The following is a 20,651-nucleotide window of genomic DNA, read 5'->3' on the forward strand; positions in this document are numbered from 1 at the left end:
TAGGAAGGAGTGGAGTGAGTCTGAGCCATGTGGCCAAATAGCGAACACATCATCCACGTAACAAAGCCAAATAGTGGGTTTTGTGGGGCAGAGTTTAAGGCTTTCTCTTCAAAGGGCTCCATAAAGAAATTGGCCAAGGGTGGGGAAAGTGGTGAACCCATGGCTGTCCCCTCTATCTGTTTGTAGAACTTTCCTTGCCAAACGAAATAGCCTGAGTTCATAGTGAACTGAAATAGGGCACTGAGATATCGGGAGGAAACTTGACTTGGATGAACTCTAAGGTTTCTTTGAGTGGGACATTAGTGAATAGGGAGGAGACATCAAAACTGACCATTATGTCAGTGTGTTGGAGTGAGAGGTTTTCTACACTGGCTTTAAAGTGGGCTGAGTTTTTTATGTGTGATGGTGTGTTGCCAGTATAGTGTGTGAGCATTTTGGCTAAATGTTTGGCTAATTTATATGTGGGGGAATCAATGCCATCCACTATGGGACGTAATGGCACATTTTGTTTATGTATTTTTGGGAGTCCATATAATCGGGGGGGAGGGATCTAGAGTTATAAGGTTTTAGTTTGTTAGTGACTTCCACAGGCCAAGAAATGACTTTCTTAAGGAGTCTGTGGAGAGTTCTAATCTGAGAGCTGGTAGGATTATATTCAATAGGGAGGTAAGTTTACCTTTGTAGTCTGTTTGATTTAGCACCACAGTGACGTTTCCCTTATCCGCTTTGGTGATTACTATTTTTTTTTTTTTTTTGAAATGAAGAATAACAAACAAAAAAAAAAAAAAATAGTAATCACCAAAGCAGATAAGCGAAACGCCACTGTGGTGCTAAATCAAAAGTACTACAAAGGTAAGCTTAATGCTTTAGTAGTAGACCGTACTACTTACCTCCCTATTGAATATAATCCTACCAGCTCTCAGATTAGAACTCTCCACAGACGCCTTAAGAAAGTCATTTCTTGGCCTGTGGAAGTCACTAACAAACTAAAACCTTATAACTCTAGACTCCCCCCCCCCGATTATATGGACTCCCAAAAATACATAAACAAAATGTGCCATTACGTCCCATAGTGGATGGCATTGATTCCCCCACATATAAATTAGCCAAACATTTAGCCAAAACGCTCACACACTATACTGGCAACACACCATCACACATAAAAAACTCAGCCCACTTTAAAGCCAGTGTAGAAAACCTCTCACTCCAACACACTGACATAATGGTCAGTTTTGACGTCTCCTCCCTATTCACTAATGTCCCACTCAAAGAAAACCTAGAGTTCATCCAAGTCAAGTTTCCTCCCGATATCTCAGTGCCCTATTTCAGTTCACTATGAACTCAGGCTATTTCGTTTGGCAAGGAAAGTTCTACAAACAGATAGAGGGGACAGCCATGGGTTCACCACTTTCCCCACCCTTGGCCAATTTCTTTATGGAGCCCTTTGAAGAGAAAGCCTTAAACTCTGCCCCACAAAAACCCACTATTTGGCTTTGTTATGTGGATGATGTGTTCGCTATTTGGCCACATGACTCAGACTCACTCCACTCCTTCCTAACACACTTAAACAACCAACAACCCAGGGTCTAGTTCACCTTAGAAAAAGAAGAAAACAACACCCTCCCCTTCCTAGACACTTTAATCACCTGCCAGCTTGATGGATCTTTGGTTTTCTCTGTTTACAGAAAACCCACCCATACTGGCAGATACATTCACCAGCAATCCCCCCCCCTCACAAAAATATGGGGTTATAAAAACACTATATAACAGGGCAAAATTAATCTGCTCAGATGACAAGGCCCTAACTACTGAACTAAACCATATCCACAACACTTTCTTAGCCAATGGCTATAACCCCAAAAAAATCCAAAAAATACTCAAACCAGTAAACCACAAACCCCCTCCCCCCCTCCACAATAAAGATTACACCAAATCTCTCACCATCCCCTACATCCAGGGCACCTCTGAGAAAATAACCAATATCCTCAGAAAATATGACCTTACTCCTGTTACAGACCATATAAAAAGTTGGTATCCCTTATCTGCTCTACCAAAGACCAACCACTTCCCCTAGACCTACCTGGTGTATACCAGGTCCCTTGCAGCTGCAAATTGTCCTACTTTGGCCAAACAGGCAGAACAACAAATATCAGGATTTCAGAACACAAAGACTACATCCAGTTTCACCAGTACAGCCGCTCTGGGCTGGCAGACCATGCCTTAGATACCCACCATAGAATTCGTTGGAATAAAACAAAAATAATACACCGCAGCAAGTTTAAATACGAGAGATTATTCAAGGAATCTTCAGCATCTCTAAAAAACGTTCCTAACCTCAACAAATTTGGGTGCATGAAACTACCCCAAATTTGGGAGACTTACATTTTGAGAACTTCAGCCCAACTGCCAAGTCAACCAAATTAGCCCACCAGAGGGCACCATTAGGACTTTAGGAACAATATTAGTTTCTTGCTTTCTTCCTCATTTGCTTTGTTAGTGCCTGCATGCACATACCATATCTTTATGTTCCTGAAGATGGCAACGTGACGTTGCCGAAATATAGAAGTTATTTATTAAAGTTATCTTTAATTAATATACTTTATATGCGTTGTTAATTCCATAAACTAATTACCAGTTATGTATGACCAGCGTATAAGCCTTGCTACTAGAATCTTTAATATTTTATTCTGATGTCATGTGATTAATTTATGGAGTTCTCTGCTCCTTGAAGTTCTTTATCCAGTTGATATGCTTTGCTTCCTAGGTATGATAATTAAGCATTTCTGCTATTAAGGACACACACACACACACAAGTGTAGTTTATCTAAATTAAAGAGTTATAATTTCTTTCAAACTTCATATGAGGGTTTAGTAGTTTAAAAGGGAATAAAGGACTACTACTGTTTTATTTACTACAACTATTTATTTATTAATTTATATATTTATTCTAGTGAATGCAAAGCATTCACTAGAATATTATTTACTATATTCTTTACTGTATAGTAAATATTATTTACTATACAGTTAGAGGATTTATGCATAAAATTTCTCAAATTAAGATTTAATGAGCCTGTATACTCTCTGTGTTCACTGGGCATCTACAGATGCAGTATGGTCACTCTGATGCTCAATGATGTTCCACACTAGGCCGCGCCATGTAGTCCTGTTGTTTGCCCTTCTGCAGCCTCAACTCTCTGAAGATCAGTCACTCCACACACGCCATCCATCCATCTCATTGATGGTCTACCCCTGCCTCTTTTTCCAAGAACTTTACCTTCTATTACTGTTCTTAGAAGTCCTCCTTCCATCCTTTCTATGTGTCCAAAATATTTTAATTTTCTTCTGTCAATATACTTAAGGAGCCTTAAAGTTCTACTAATCTTTTCTAACACCCATTCATTTGTATGCCTTTCAGTGTATGATATCCTCAACAGCCTTCTGTAACACCACATCTCAAAAGCAGATATCTGTTTCTTATCTGACTTCTTTAGGTTCGAAGTCTCACATCCATAAGTTGCTGTTGGAAAAACAACTGCATCCAAAATCCTCAACTTTGTTCCCATGGAGATAGATCCATCCTTCCAGATTTTAGACAGGTCTCTGACTGTTGTTTTAGCCATTCCTAACCTTTTTCTGACATCATCTGAACAGCAATTCTTCACATTAATAATGGATCCCAGGTACTCGAACTTGCTGACTTCCTCGATTCTTTCTCCATTAAGATACATTTGTTTCTCAAGAGCATCTCTGTTTGTTTTTCCTTTGAGAACCATGATCTTTGTCTTGCTAGAATTGAGTTGAAGTCCTCTGTTATTACTGATCTTGTTAACTTTGTCAAGAATTAGTCCTAGTTCTTCCATGTCATTACAAAGGAGTACTGTATCATCACCGTACCTCAGATTACTGATCAATCTACCTCCTATCGTAATTCCTGTCTTGAGCTCATCCAATGCTTCACGCATGATGTCCTCTGCATATATACTGAACAAGTGAGGAGAAAGTAAACATCCTTGCCTAACTCCTTTTCCAACTTGAAGCCAGTCACTCAATCCAACACCTGTTCTTACCGTGGCTTCTTGCTCCTTATACAAGTTGGCTATTATCCTGATAGTGTGTTGAGGAAAACCCATTCTTTTCATTACTTCCCACAGTTTCACATGCTCAACACAGTCAAAAGCTTTAGAGTAGTCTAAAAAACACATTACCAGAGGGAGTCTGAATTCTTTATATTTTTCTATGATATGTCTAAAGCAAAGGATCTGATCTCTGGTGCCCCTACCTTTCCTAAAACCTGCTTGTTCCTCGGGCATCTCTGCCTCAACTTTGGCCTCAATCCTATTTAGCATGATCTTTAATAAAATTTTGCTTGCATGAGATATCAAACTAATAGTTCTATAATTCTTGCATGTCTTCATATCACCTTTCCTGTGTAGTGGTATGAAAACTGACTTCTTCCAGTCTCTAGGCCATGATCCTGTCTCCCATGTCCTTGTAATCAATCTATGAAACACTCTTATCCCTCCATCTCCTGTGGCCTTAATTACTCTGCTGGGATTTCATCTGCACCTGGGCCTTATTGCTGTTGAGCTGCTTAACTGCTCTTTCAACTTCATGCCTAAGTGGAGAAGGTTCCAAATCAAAATTTTCATGGTGGGAGGACTCCACATTTTCTTTATCCACTCTGCTGTACAGTTCCTCACAGTATTCTTTCCATCTGTTTTTGATTTCCAACTCTTCTGTTAGTAATGATCCATTCTTGTCTTTGATGACATTCAATTTAGGCTTGAACTTGTGCTTTAAGTCACGAACTAAATAAAACATCCTTTTATAATTATGCCTTCTCATCTGGAACTCTATTTCTTCACATTTATTAGTATAGAACTTTTCCTTATCTTGCTTGATGGCTCTTCTGATTTCTCTATGTAATCTCTTGTATTCTTCAGTCCCTGTGTCTCATTGTTTTTCCAACCGCCTTCTTTTGATTAGTTCCCATGTTGAATCTGATATCCATGGGTCTCTTGGTATTTCTTATTGGGCTGAGATACGTCTTCGCTGTATCCTGTATTATCATCTTGACTCCTTCCCAAAGCATTTCTGGTGAGATTTCCTCATTGGTCTCCAAAAAATCATCCAACCGAGTTGATGTTTCTTCTGTGAATCCACTAGGAATTACTCTAACATCCAATCTAGTGGAATGCCTGGAAGTCTTCGGAGTATTAGTCTTACTTTGGCTCTTACCAGCTGATGGTCTATACCACAATCTGCTCCAGGACAAGTATGCACATCAGAGATGCTTGTCTTCCACCGCTGGAGAGCCAGGATATAATCAATCTGGTGCCTTGACCTATCAGTGTTGGATGTCCAAGTATAGGTCCATCGTGGATGTTTCTAGAAGCAGGTATTGGTAATAACTAATCTGTTAGCATGGGCAAATTCCAACAGTCCTTCACCATGGGTGTTACGTTCACCCAGACCAAACATGAGCCTGTATATGCTCATTAAATTTCATTCATGTTGATGTTTAGAGGAATAAAGATGCACATCTAGAGATAATAATTAGCTAACTAAATTATTATTATTATTTATTTTCCCACCAACCTCCCAGGAGTCTGCAGACTTATCATGGTAGGTTCACTCAGCCAACAACATATTTATCATACTGAACCTTAAAATCCTCAATAGTCTTTGCATTCACAAGTCTAGTAATGTGTTTCATTTTCCACAATTTTCCATGTAAAAATTTACTCCTGAACAACTTCCAGGGATGGCCTGTTGCTCTTTTTCTCTCATCTTCTACTCTTTTTACAATCCCCTCTGTATTGACCTAATAAAATCTCCTCATTCACTTAAATGTCTCTATCATGTCACCTCTTTACCTCCTGTTTTCCTAACTTTGTGATTTACATCCCTTTAACCTCCCTCTCTCTCTCTCTAACTAATATTCCATAGTCCCGATATTCATTTTAGTCACTCATGTGTGGACTTTCTTCAATGTTTTCACATTACATTGAGAAATAGGTGACCAATGCTTCATACAGTGGCACAACCACCTCCTTATCATTGCAGAAACAAGATTTGCAGTCTTTGCAACACTTGCAATATGGCCTCTATCCACTGTGAACCATTATCCCTGCATATCTAATCTCATCCAGTACTCGAAGGACAATTCCATTAATATAGTTCACAGCCATATATATTTGCACCCCAAAATGCAACGCCTTTCCTTTATTAATATTAAAACCTCACTTATTTGTTCAACCTGAAAGTCTATTCAAATCTTCCTGAAGGGGGTTAACATCACCAGTGTTCCTTATAATTTTCTTTGCATCACCAGCAAACAGCTGAAGATCCTCAATCAATACACATGGATTATAACATTAACAAATAAGGTAAACAACAGAGGTCCAAGAACAGAATGCTGGAGCCCACTACTGATTACTTTCCTTTTTTTTTTTTTTTTAGACATCATTCCTTCATACACAACTTGCTGATATTATTCAGAGAGCTGCTCTCCAACCATCTAACCAATCTATTATTCATTTCAATCCTCTGCAGCTTGCACACCAATATGTCAATATATAATCTATCAAATGATTTTGCAAAATCCAAAAATATTACTGTGTATGAGACTCCCTTACCCAATGCATTAGTCACCTTATCATCAAATGCAAGTAGATTTCTAAAACTAGACTTATCCTTTACAAACCCATTCTGACAATCGTAAAGAATCATATCCACCAACCCAATATTGTAGTCTCTTCCTAACCAATCTCTCCAACACCTTGACACTACAACATCAGTTATACAGACTGGTCTATATAACTGATAAGCATATGCGGTGACATATCACCACATATGCTTATTGTGAATTGGAAGCTTCTGTCCTAGAACCATGCTTGTGTGTGTGTGTGTGTGTGTGTGTGTGTGTGTGTGTGTGTGTGTGTGTGTGTGTGTGTGTGGAGTGGTACTATTTTGCCTTCCTTCCCTTCTTAGGAATCTTACCACTGCAAGATTTTCATTAAATAACCATGTCAAGGGCATAGAAATCTGCTGTGCACATTCCATAAAAACATGTGATGATATGCCATTCTTTCCCACAGCCTTATATTAATATCTATCCCAATCAACACTCTGATTTTTTCACCTCTAATTGTCCTGATATTTGTCTCCTTCTGCTTCTGTGGTATTTTCCCTTTGCTGAGACTTAAGTTACAACCAGGCCAGGTTAAAGAAACAGCCAGTTCAGCTGAATTCCTTTATCATCTGCACTGAAATCCCATCAACCTCTATAGCCAAATTTTTGTTTTTGGTTTATGTGATAGTTCTAATGCCTCCTACTAATACACTTAAGTTACATCATTCAGTGTAAATGTAGCATTTAACTCCATATACTTCCACTACTTCAGATTCTAAAGAGAGCAAATGAGAGCAAACATCAGGACTGTAGTAGAAGAGCTTCGGCAGGAGTTAATGAAGATGAAAAGCAAAATGAAACATCTAAAAGAAGATATTAGACAGCTAAAGGAAAGATTGGCTGATGATAATAAGAAGGAGGAAGTTAATGTTATAAAGAAAGAATCAAAGGATAGTCGTATATCAGTGTATGGGGACTCGATCGTTAGAGGTGTGATTAGTAATAAAGTGCACAAAACATGCTTTCTTGGTGGAACAATAAAGCAAATAACTGATGTGTTACAGAAAAGGAAATACCGGGCCTTGGAATTAGTGGTAGTCGTGAGCCCAAATTATTTAGTTGGGGAGAAGAAGAATGTTGACAGAAACTTGAGAAAGTTGTTGCAGCAGGTAAAGAAGAATAGTGTTATTGGGAAAGTAGGCATGTTGTCCAGATATGATAACAGTGCATTGAAAAGGAGAGCAAAGATAATGAATAGTAAGATGACTGAGTTGTGTGAGGCAGAAAGGGTTCAATTTGTAAATCTGTGGAGTGAATTTGAAGGGAAGTTCAAATGGTATAAATCTGATGGATTACATTTGAATGGGTTTGGTCTTGGGCATTTAAAAAGGCTATTGTTTGCTGAGAAGGCAGAGTCAAGAAGTTAATATAGCAAATGATCAGAGTCTACCTGTGAAACAGGATAGCACAAATTAACAAATTGTACAGCAGGAGGAAGATGGATATGAGGTCGAAGATGTGGTTGCAACAGCACAAGGTGATGGAATGCATAAAGGTGAAGATGAGACAGGTAAGAATGGAAATCACAGTCAGGATCAGGAAAACTGGAGTGGTCAAACCGAAGAGAGAGGTATAGTATAGTAGCTAGAATAGAGAATGTTGGTGCTGGTAGGATGGCCTCAAACACACAGCGATTGTTATGTTTATACACAAATGTAAGGAGTATTTGAAACATGAGAGTGAGTTTGTGGCATTAATTGAGACGGTATGCCCAAAAGTAATTGGAATAAGTGAAACTTGGTTGTCTGAGGAGGATGTGATGTCGGGAATAGAATTAGAAGGATGTATAATTTTTTGGAAGGATAGAGATGTGAAAAGAGGAGGGAGAGTGCTGTTAATGATTGCAGAGGAATTGTGTCTGCAAAGTGTGAAAGTTGATGGTGCATGCACAGATTTTGAATCTGTGTGGTGCAAAGTTGAAATAAACAGGTTAGTATATCTGATAGAATGCTGTTATAGGCCAGGGAATGCAGAGAATATTGATTATGAAATGCTTGGGCAAATAAGCTAGTCATGTAAAAAGAAGATGATCCTGATGGGAGACCTTAATTACAGGAATATAGACTGGAAGAAGGAGATATTGTATGGGAACAAGGAGAGCGAGTTTGTGGAATTTCTGAGAAATAAGTATCTTAAGCAGCACATGATAGAAGCAACTAGAGGCTTTAATGTTTTGGATTTGGTGATAACTTCACAAGATGTAGTTGTTAATCAGGTGTTGACACTGCTGCCATTTGGTGAGAGTGATCATGGGGTACTTGTTTGAGAAGTGATGAAACAAGAAAAGGTCACTGCCAAAAATGGATACATGTGGAAGTATAAAGCAAGTGATTATAGGAAGCTTTGTAGTCAGCTAGCATCAGTACATTGGGTAGATGAGCTGAGCGGAAACGATGTTGAAAATGCACGGAAACTCATAAGGGAGTATCTGACAAAAGCAATGTATGACTGCATACCGAGGTTTGAGCGAGTAAATAGAGTGGGAGTGAAATGAATGAACAGCGAAATCAAGCAAGCTGTGCTGGAAAAGAAAATGTTATGGAGGAGGTACAAGACAGTTGGTGATGATCAGATCCATGAAGAGTATAAGGTGCAGGCTAGGAAGGTGCAGTATGAGAGGAGATTGGCTGGTCATGCCAAGGCTAACTCGAGGGAATTTTTCCGCTTCATGGCAAGCAAGAAGAAGAAGAATTATGGCAGACAAATGTTGGTGGATAGCTATGGTAGCAGACTAACAGCTGCAAAAGATATAGTGGAATTATTGAATGAGCACTTTATCAGCTTATATCATACTGGTATAAATTATCCGGTACAATATATAGAAGAGAGGCAAGTATTAGGAGAATTGGAAGTGAAAGAAACAGAAGTGTATCAGATGTTGGTTGGGTTAGATGTGAATAAGGCTGTAGGAATGGATGACATATCACCACGTATGCTTAAGAAATGCGCACCACAGTTGGCTATGACCTTGACCTGGTTATTTAATGAAAGTCTTGTAGTGGATAGGGTTCCTAAGGAGTGGAAAGAGGGCAAAATAGTACCACTCCACAATCATGGTTCTAAGACAGAAGTCTCCAACTATAGGCCAGTCTGTATAACTGCAGTTGTGATCAAGGTGTTGGAGAGATTGGTAAGGAATAGAATACAGAATTGAGTTGATGGACATGGCATTCTTTATGAAGGTCAGCATGGATTTGTAAAGGGTAGGTCCTGTTTCAGTAATTTACTTGCATTTTATGATAAGATGACAAGTGTGCTAGATAAGGGAGAATCATATACAGTAGAATTCTTAGATTTTGCAAAATCGTTTGATAGACTACCACATATTAAGTTGGTGTACAAGCTGCAGAGGATGGGAATAGGCAGTATACTGGTTAGATGGATCAGAGATTGGCTTTCTGAACGATACCAGCAAGTTGTGTATGATGGCATGGAGAACTGGAGCAGTTCTCAAAAAAGAAGGGTAACCAGTAGTGTGCCCCAGGGTTCTGTTCTTGGACCTCTGCTGTTTAACTTATTTGTAAATGATATATCATGTGGACTGACTAACAGGATCTTCAGTTATTTGTTGATGATGCAAAGTTGGGAAGAATTATAAGTGGCACTGCTGATGCTGAATCCCTTCAGGAAGATTTCAATAGACTTTTTACTTGGACAGAAGAGTGGGGTTGTAGTTTTAATATCAATAAGTGCAAGGTGTTGCATTTTGGAGTGCAGAAATATAAGGCTATATACTATATCGATGGTGCTGTACTGCAGGAAGTGGATGAGATTAGAGATTTGGGAGTGATGATTGATATTAGACGACTGAAGTTTAGAGGGCATATTGCTAGGGTTGTAAAGGTTGCACATCGTAGTGCTGCTACTATGATAAGAAGTACTCTAACATGCAAGGATAAGGAAGTGGTTGTGCCACTGTATAAGGCACTGGTCAGACCACACTTGGACTATTGTGCTCAGATCTGGTCACCTGGTTTTCAATGTGATGTGGAGACATTGGAGAGGGTCCAGAGAAGAGTGACTAAGATAATATCAGGAGTTTGGAATGCTGGCTATGGAGAAAGGTTGAATAGATGTGGATTACAGAGTTTGGTGGATAGGAGGAAGAGAGGTGATTATGATAGAGACATTTAAGTTAGTGAGAGGATTTTATCAGATTAATCCAGAGGATATTATAAAAAGAGTAGAAGGTGAAAGAGAAAGAACCAGAGGTCATTCCTGGAAATAATGCAAAAGTGTGGTGAAGAGGGCTGTGAGGAGCACATTTTTTACATGGAGAATTGTCAGTGAATGGAATGCATTGCCAGAATGTATTGTTAATGCAAGGAGTGTTAAATACTTTAAGATTCTATATGATAATTATGTTGCCAGTTGAATGAACCTCCCACGATGAGTCTGTTGACTCTGTGGAGGGTGTAATAATAATAATAATATCACTTACTGCAGGTTGATAGCTCTTAGTAAAGTGGTTGCTGATTAGGTAAGAATATTTTCTGCATTTACTTGCATTCAGTAAATTATTCTTTCGGGTGCATTCTTTCTTTCTTTTGCTTTCAACATAATGACAAAATTCTTTCTCTTTGACCTTGGCAATTTCTTTTCATATTCAGACTTCGCTTTTAGTATAATACTTGTAGCTTTCTTTGCTCAAGGAGCTTTGTAATTTTCATAATTGACATCATTCTCATATACACTTTTTCTTGAGAAGCTCTTGCTTAGTTTTTAGTTCTGTGAACTGAATAATAAGAATAAATAAAAAAATTAATAATAATAAGAATAAATCCCTAGAGTTCAAAAAATAAATAAGATCATTCATTGATCCTGTTTATTCTCTGAACTCTAGGGATGTAATCTGATGTGGCACCATTTAAGCATTTTTTAATGTTACCAGTGTGCTGCTGATATACTTACCATTCTGAAACTTATACCATGGAAATGGGCCTAGGATTGTCGTCCTCAGTTGGTTATAATTTTCTACTTTGTAATTCAGCATTAATTATTTTTGAGTAGGACAGTATTATCTAACTACTTCTCTGAATAGTATAGCATGATTACAACTGGTGATATAGAGTCATTTCTTTAATTGAAACCTTTCTGACACTATAATCAGGTCCAACTCTCTCTGACCTCAAGTTTCCTCTGTCATATGTGTAAGAAGAAGTTGTCTTAGCAGCTGAATAAGTTTACAACTTCTTTCTTCTCATGAGATTTCCCTGATACCCTAACATTGTTCAGATAAAGTTTCTCATAGTAAATACTCATTTAGCACTCATCGGGCTAATTTAGTAATGCATTTCATCTTCACCAGCAGCTGATCCACTAGGTCTCTGTAACAATGCCTTGTCATGTATTTTATCCCTTTAGACTCCATCTCACATCAGATAACTTCAAACTCATTCCTGCATGGAACATTGTTACTAACATTGCATTCATAGCTTTTTACTGGATTCACATCCTCCAGTATCATTAGCAGCACATCCCTTCCTCTTCTATTCTTCTGTCTTTCCTAAAAATACTGTACCTTTTACTCTCAATTCGAGTTAGTATATTTGTCTCTAAAAGTCAGGTCTCACTGATGATTACAATCTGAGACTTCACTGCATTCATCAAGTTAACAAATTCAATCTCTTTGCTCCAGATACTCCTGGCATTTGTGCACAGATGTAATAAGTTATCTCCAGTCTTCTTTTTGTTGACCTCTGTAGCCTGCTTGGTTCAGTTTTTTAATGACCATGATAAATATGTCACATTATAATGACCCAACACATGAAAGGTCACAAGACCTATAACACACCAGTGCCATATGTGGGTAAGTGATTAAGGAAAGAGAAGTAATCTATTCATATATTTCTTAAAGAACTGAGGACTCTACTCAGTGGGAAAAACAGTATGGAAGACATTGTTCCAAATAACAGAGGTGGATGGAATAAAGGAAATGATAAAGAGTTTGTTCTGTATGTTGGAGTTGGACAGTGTATGGGTGTTGGCCAGTAGTTGTTCTAGTTCTTACATGAGGTAGAAGAAAGGGAAGGAATTGTAGTTCCCAGTTCAATGGAGCAATACCCATGAAAGTTGTACAACCCAAATAAATAATAAAGATCTGCAAGTTGGCTGATTTGCAGATCTTTATTTATATCAAATGTCTTGCTTGCAGATGCCCTTGCATATAATTAAGAAGTCCAAAAACCTGGCACTCACCTTCCTTAGGAGTACTATGCACATTCATATTATTATCACAGTTACATAACTAGCCACTCTTATATATAAATATTTATCATTCTTCAGATACTATCATTTAATCTAGATTTTACAATGAAAATTAAAATTATCTACTTTTTCCTGTAGACTGATCAGTAAAAAGGATGTTCAAAAACTGAATATGTTCGTTTATAAGAAATTAAAAATGTACTTAAGGTTTCGTTTGTAAATGATGTAACACAGGCTCTTTATACCAGAACTTATTATTCTCTGCATATGATCTGCATATTACTAATCACTATGCTGATTCACCATAAAATAAGAAAAGAATATCAGGCATTGTCGTTTCTATTAGCAGATACCCTTTGGGCTTAAGCAAATAATTATTCCTATCTAAAACTAATAAAGAAATCAAAAATATTCATGCTTTCATCAATGAAATGTAATTTCCAAATAGGAAGAATGTGTAGGCGTTTTCAGGAGGAAGATCTTCATTACAAAAATGAAGTTACCACCTGGAGAAAATGAATCGTATCCTGCAATACTTGTCCCTCGTGTCTGGTAAGTTATGAAAAATATTTTTGGTGATAAAAGTATAATACAGTTTTAAGTAATAATGAATGAGACATATAAATATCATTAATATGAAATTTCTATGCCTCATTCATTATTATTATATGCTTAATAATTGTGATGTAAGTTATTGGACATAATCATCAACTTTATGCATTGCTGGATAAGTTTTAAAATAAACATTCAAAATATTCTGATAAGCCAGAGTATGTTGCCGGCAAAGGTCGGTTGATTGGTAGAGCCTCTGCTACTAATGGCTCAGTTAAGTAAGTTTGAGCGCGGTTAGTAAGTTGGAAGGGGACCAATCGTTCGATGCTGTTGGCACACTCTCCCTCGATGAGTCTTTGGACTCCTGGAGGTGTCAAATAATAATAATAATGTTAGATTAGCATTTATCTTGAAAATTGTGGTTATTTTTTATATATCATTTTAAAAAGGAAATATTTACTTTCCCATTTAAGTTTCTTAAAGATTTTAGTGAATATTCATTAAAAAAAGCATTAAGGAGAATCAATCCCTTATGAACTGATTTACTCCCTATGAATGATTAACCTTGTTTGACTCATAGATTTTTATTTATTAAAACTGACTTACTCTGATATGCTTCACTGGGTATGCATAAAATTCACTGAAAACAATTCATTGAAAGACATTTTATCAAATGCCAATTGACCGAAAGGCAATTCATTAAACAAAATATAAAAAATTGATCAATCAACAATTAATTGAAATGACAATTTATCAAGAACCAATAATTCATAGAAAATATCAGTTCTTTGAAGCTGCAAATCATCGAATGAATACTTCACCTAATAATGAATTATAAGGATTTAGGAATCTGTTTGTAATAATAAATTCAATTTACATTGGATTAACTATGATGCTGTGACTTTGGTTATTTTTCAGTGCTTAGATATTTCAAAGAAAAGAGCGTAGTTGAAATCTGCTTGACACAAAGGTCGCTCTGTTACCATTAATCGGTTCATAACTGTACAATCACCATGAAGGGATTAACTCTGGAATAGGTAATTGTATGATAAAAGGCAGAATTCTGCTTGGGTTTTGATACATGAAAAATTCAAAGGTGGTCTGAGTTATTATTATTATTATTTTTTTATTATTGCTATTATTAATAGTAATAATAAAAGTCCAGAGACTCATCGTGGGAGACCCAAACTATAATACACAAATCCTATCATATCTCTCCTTAAACTCATTCACTGTCAGGGTACTCATAACTAATTCTGGTAATTTATTTCACTCATTTACCTCTCCATGCAAAAAAATCCGGTCTGCATGCATGCACGCACGCACACACACACACACACACACACACACACCCTACTAACCACACTCTTACACAATTTCCACAGATGGTCCCCCTAGTTCTCTGACTACTTGTCATATATTGAAAAAAATTTTGTGCATCAATTTTATAAATCCTCTTTAATACCTTAAAGTTTTTATCATGTCTCCTCTTTTCCACATATCAACTAAACTTTGTAACCCACAAACCTTCATCCTATTCTCATAGGAGTATTTTGCAGCTTTCATTCGTCTCTGAATCTTCTCTACCACCTACTAGTCTCCACGAAACCCAGGTGACCAAATCTGTCCACAGTAATCAAGATATGGCTGAATCATAGCCTTATAAAGAGGGACAATAACTTCCTTATTTTTACTTGTTAGCATGTTTTTCAACATCCAAGTAATCCTTTGACCCATTTTACCAACTTTTGCAATATGCCCTCTGAACTTCAATTCTTTGTCTACTATTATCCACGATCAGCTCATACACTGACTACACACAGATAATAAAATCAAAGTTAAAAGCCTAATAGCAGTACTCCTGGCAGAAAGCACTAAAAAACAAACTGTATGAAATTAAACCCAAAATTAGGCACTGACAGTCTACTACTCAACATAGAAACAGGAGAGAAGAAGTAATTTAAAATAGCTAGGCTCCGCATAGGCCACAATCATGTGACCCACTCATATCTACCAAAGGCTTTGCCCACCTGTGAGGTTTGTTTGAAAAGTTTGGTAAATTTCCAATAGATGGCGACAAAATTCATGCATTCATACCAGTGTCGGCACGTATCATCTTTTTCATGACCCCTGGAAAACTTTTAGCCACGTGTGCTGTGTAGTTCTCGTTTGGCAAACATTTAAAATGACTGTGTTTGCATTTTTCATAAAAATGGAGAAAAAAAAGTTTTGTGCAGTGATAAAACGCTTTTATTTGAAGAAGTGGATGGCCGTGCAGATCAAAGCCGAGTTAGATGCAGTGCATGGGAACTCTGCACCAGCACTAAAGACTATTTATTTTTGGATAAATGAGTTTAAATGTCATCGTAAGTCCATCGAAGATGAAGTGCATTTCAGATGCACACTGAGGTCACTACAAAGGTTGCTGGTATCATTATGGAAGACTGCCAAGTGAAAGTGCATAAGATTGCTGAGATTGTAGGCATCTCAGCTGAATGGGTGTATAATATCTTGCACGAAAAATTGCACATGAAAAAGCTGTGTGCGTGATGGGTGCCGCAATTGTTGATTGTCGATCAAAAACTCATGCAAAAAGAAACAATGCAGTGTTCGGCAATGTTTAGCAATTCACAGGATTTTTTGCGTCGATTCGTGATTGTGGATGAAACTTGGATCCACCACTACACACCTGAATCCAAGCAGCAGTCAAAACAGTGGACAATGCCCGGTGAAAGAGAAACAAAAAAAACCAAAGATCATTTTGTCAGCTGGGAAGGTGATGGCCACTGTTTTTTGGGATTCCCAAAGAATTATCATGATAGACTATTTGGAAAAGGGTAAGACAATAACAGGAGTCTATTATGCATCATTGTTGGCCCATTTAAAAGAAGAACTGAAGAAAAAATGGCCAAGATTGGTGCACAAAAAGGTGCTCTTTCATCAAGACAATGCACCGTCCTCCACATCGACCATCGGAATGGCAGAATTGCACAAATTAAAGTTTAGATTGGTTCCACATCCACCTTATTCTCCGGACTTGGCCCTGTGTGACTTCTTGTTCCCAAACTTAAAAATTTGGCTGTGGGAAAACATTTTCTTCGAACAAGGATGTCATCATGGCTGTGAATGAATATTTTGCACAATTTGAACAAATCATACGTTTTAGATAGTATTAAAAAATTGGAAACTCGCTGGACCAAATGTCTAGACCTCGATGGAGACGATGTTGGGAAATAAAGGTGATTTTTTCCAAAAAAAGTGTTTAACTTATTTGTTTATCAAACTTTTCAAACAACCCTCGTATGTGCAAAGAATATAACACTTGTCTCACCATTAATCATATTCTGGTGGAGTGCCAGCACTTCACACAAGAAAGGAAAAGCATCTGGCTGAGCCTTATATACTCAGATAAATGCTGTTGGACTCAGATGAATTGTATGATGTTTTTAAATTTCTACAAAAATCAACCAGTGCACATTTGACAATAATTTTTCTATAAGTAGATTGGAGGAAGGAAAGGGGGGGGGGTATGACAAAAAGATGGAAATTGAATTCGTACAGTTGCAAAGGGATAATTACATTAAACAACACACTTAGAGAGGACAAGGAGGTTTGAGAGTGTTGAATCTGATAATAACATCAGAAGATATATCCATAACCAAGGTACACTCTACCTCCAACTGGGGAGAGTGACCATGTAATCTTCTTGTTTTAGGAAGTTGCCAAACGTGGAATTCACTGAAAGTCTCCCATGATCATTGTTTGGCCTGCACTCATCACTGCTAATCTGCCGATACATGGTATCTACATTTTCCTGTGGACCCCCCACACACACTGGTCTACAGCAACACCCAACATATTTTTTCCTATTGGAGCTATTTTACACCTGACAATCTCAAATGAACTATCTTCCCCAGAGCTAAAAATCCTCTTTAACCTCTAATTTTGTTAGTTGTAATTCTTCAGCTTTCATCAGTGATACCCCACCTCATGTCCTGTTACCACAATCCTCCTTGTAAATACAATACCCTTTGCATTCTATCCCTGTAACTATATCATTTTCAGTCAACAAGGTCTCAATGATGGCTATAATATTTGGTCAAGTAGAGCTGACCAATGCCAAAAACTTCTCTCCCTTATTTTTGATATTTCTTGCATTCATGTACATGCATTTTAACATTCTCTTGTACCCACAATTATCTTTGTGCAATATCATTATCAACTTTCAAATCAGACATAGTGTACATTAATAATAATCAATCCAGATGGTCACTGTCAACAATATATTGGCATAGATGCTTCATCTCATGGAATCCTTAAGTTTTTAATTAAAGACACATTATTAAATGATAATAATTATTATTATTTTATTATTATTAGATGAATTTTATTCACATTTGGTATTTGGAACCTTCACTAAAATTTATCAAAATTCCAATTTTCAGTGTCACAAAGGAACAATGTGTTGAAATTATATATTGCAATAACTCTTTGACTTAACGAAATTTGATAAAATTTGTGATTTAGGAAGCATACTTGAAATTGCCTGCACAGTTCAGTTTTAGTTACAACTAGCTCACTTTTATTGGAAAATTTTGAGAATGAATTTTCAGAAATGATATTAAAAATTCTTCTTAGGCTGGATGAAATTTAAAGAAATGTTGTAGTTAAACTTTATATTAAAAATATCAGCTTCGATTTTGATCTGACTATTATTGTTTTAAAAAAATTACGTAGAATGAAAGTTTTTTTGTCTAGAGATAAATCACCATCTACACAATGAAGTAACAGGTACACCTACAGGATAATGTAAAATACAATAACATAATTATTACGAGTTTCAATCACTACCTACTTAAGTTGTCTGCATCTTGGGTAATTGTTACTAAATACTTTTAAACAATATTGAAAGAGTAATTTTCACAAGAAAATTACCTTTCGATGAATTATGAAAGGAATTCATTGAAAAACAGTGACTTGTTTTCCATTCAGTTGCTTTTGAGACAAATTGTTGTAAGTTGACTTGTTGTCAGACTAATTGTTTATTCAATAAATTGCCTTTTTGGTGAATTGCCATTTGTTCAGTTTTTGTTCATTTAATTGTTTATATGATGAAATAAATTTTCAGTGAATTGTAGTTTGATGAATTGCCATTTTGTAGACTGTCTTTCAATTAATCATTTTATATGAATTTCTATGGAACTGTTTTTATGGCCAACAGTATCTTCAGAAAAAAAAAGATAAATAAAATTCTTCAAGGTTTCCAACAACCATTACTGCTGTAAATTGAAAAATACTGGATTGATATTGTAGTCATGTATATCAGCAGGCACATCATATTATTATTGTTATCATATTGCATTGTGGAAGAGAAACTGGAAGAAGAAGAACAAGCTGGGTTTGTACTAAATAGAAGTTGTCAAAATTAGATTTTCACTTTATTATAAATAGTCGAGAAATCATGGCAGTATGACAAGAATCTGTACTTAAGTTTTGTAGATCTGGAAAAGACATATGACATTGTGCTCAGGAAAAAGCTTTTCAAGACACTACAGTTATATGGGGTAAATTAAACAGAACAATACATGCTCTATATTTAAGTTGTAAGCATCAGCAGTTAGAATTGAAGGAAATACAGAAGATGGTTTGATGTAAAATCAGGTGTAAGACAAGGATGCACATTTTCTCCACTATTATTCATCATCTATATGATTCACAGTTGCAGATGTGAGCTGTATCCAAAGCATGGTCTGCAAGGCCAGATTGACCATAGTCATGACTGGTGATTTATTTTTTATGTTCTTCCATGTGGATGGAAGCTGATCTTCCTATCTGTCCATAGACAGGGTATTCTTAGGGTATTCTGATTTTACACCAAACCATCTTCCTGTATGTCCTTCAATTCTAACTGTGACGTTCAACTTAAATATAGACTAAGTATTAAATATAGAATATTTCCGTAAACTGCTAAATGAGGAGAATCCGAGAGAGAGGTGTGAGGATGGAGAGGCAAACGAGAGACCACTGCAACACATAAGTAGACAGGAAGTGGATTGGGTACTAAGAAAAATGAAGAATGGAAAGACTGTGGGGGCAGACCAGATACCTGGGGAAGTGTGGAAAAGTTTGGACATTGAGGGCATGGATATGTTATGGGATCTGATGAGGAAAATAGCCCAACAGGAAAAGATACCAGAGGAATGGAGGAAAAGTATTCTCGTCCCAATCTACAAAGGAAGAGGAGATGTTCAAGACTGTGGCAACTATAGAGGGATCAAGCTGATGTCACACACATTGAAGATATGGGAAAGAGTAATTGAAGGAAGGATACGGCAGGAAACGAAAATTGGTGAGGAGCAGTTTGGATTTATGCCAGGAAGAGGGACAACGGATGCGATATTTGCGCTAAGGCGATTGATGGAGAAATATAGAGAGATGCAAGTGGATCTGCACATGGTGTTTATAGACCTGGAGAAGGCATACAACAGAGTGGCCAGGCAGGAGGTATGGAGATGTATGAGGAAGAAGGGGGGGGTGTCGGAGAAGTACGTGAGGTTGGTGAAGGAGATGTATGAGGGAACAGAAACGCGGGTCAGGTCTAGTGTCGGCATGACAGAAGGGCTCCCCATTGTCGTAGGGCTCCACCAAGGGTCAGCTCTGCGCCCCTACCTCTTTGATCTGGTCATGGATGTACTAGTGGAGGATGTCAAGAAGGAGGCACCATGGAGCATGCTGTTTGCCGACGACATTGTTCTGTGCGAATCATCCCGAGAGAAGCTTGAAAATAACCTGGAAGAGTGGAGAAAGGCATTGTAGGAGAGAGGCATGAGAATTAACTGGGTGAAGACTGAATATATGTCAATGGGGAGTAACGAGGATATGGCCATATGACTCCAGGGTGAAAGGCTAATTTCAGGGAAGAAATTCGAGTACCTTGGGTCGGTTGTCGAGAGGAATGATGACTTGGATGAGGAAATATAGCACCGAATAACATGCGGTTGGATGAATTGGAGGAAGATGAGCGGGGTCCTGTGCGACAAGAGAGTGAGTTGTAAGAGGAAAGGAAAGCTGTATAAGATGGTGGTGAGGCCAGCGATACTCCATGGCGTGGAGACATGGCCTATAACAAAGGCACAGGAGAGGAAGATGGAGGTAGTGGAGATGCAGATGTTGAGATGAATGAGTGGTGTGACAAAGG

General features: G+C 37.4%; 1 protein-coding gene across 1 annotated transcript in view; it reads left to right on the forward strand.

Annotated features, from left to right (window-relative positions):
- na (sodium leak channel non-selective protein na) overlaps positions 1–20,651 on the forward strand; it is a 1,005,813-nt gene that overhangs the window by 605,740 nt on the left and 379,422 nt on the right. The window contains exon 27 of the mRNA XM_090411658.1: positions 13,350–13,453. Within this exon, the coding sequence (XP_090267784.1) occupies positions 13,350–13,453 (104 nt within the window). The remainder of the gene's footprint in view (positions 1–13,349; positions 13,454–20,651) is intronic.

The sequence above is a fragment of the Typopeltis vanoorti genome, chromosome 21 (genome assembly GCF_054136105.1).
Source record: "Typopeltis vanoorti isolate ZY-2024b chromosome 21, IOZ_Tvanoo_1.0, whole genome shotgun sequence".
Classification (NCBI taxonomy): domain Eukaryota; kingdom Metazoa; phylum Arthropoda; class Arachnida; order Uropygi; family Thelyphonidae; genus Typopeltis; species Typopeltis vanoorti.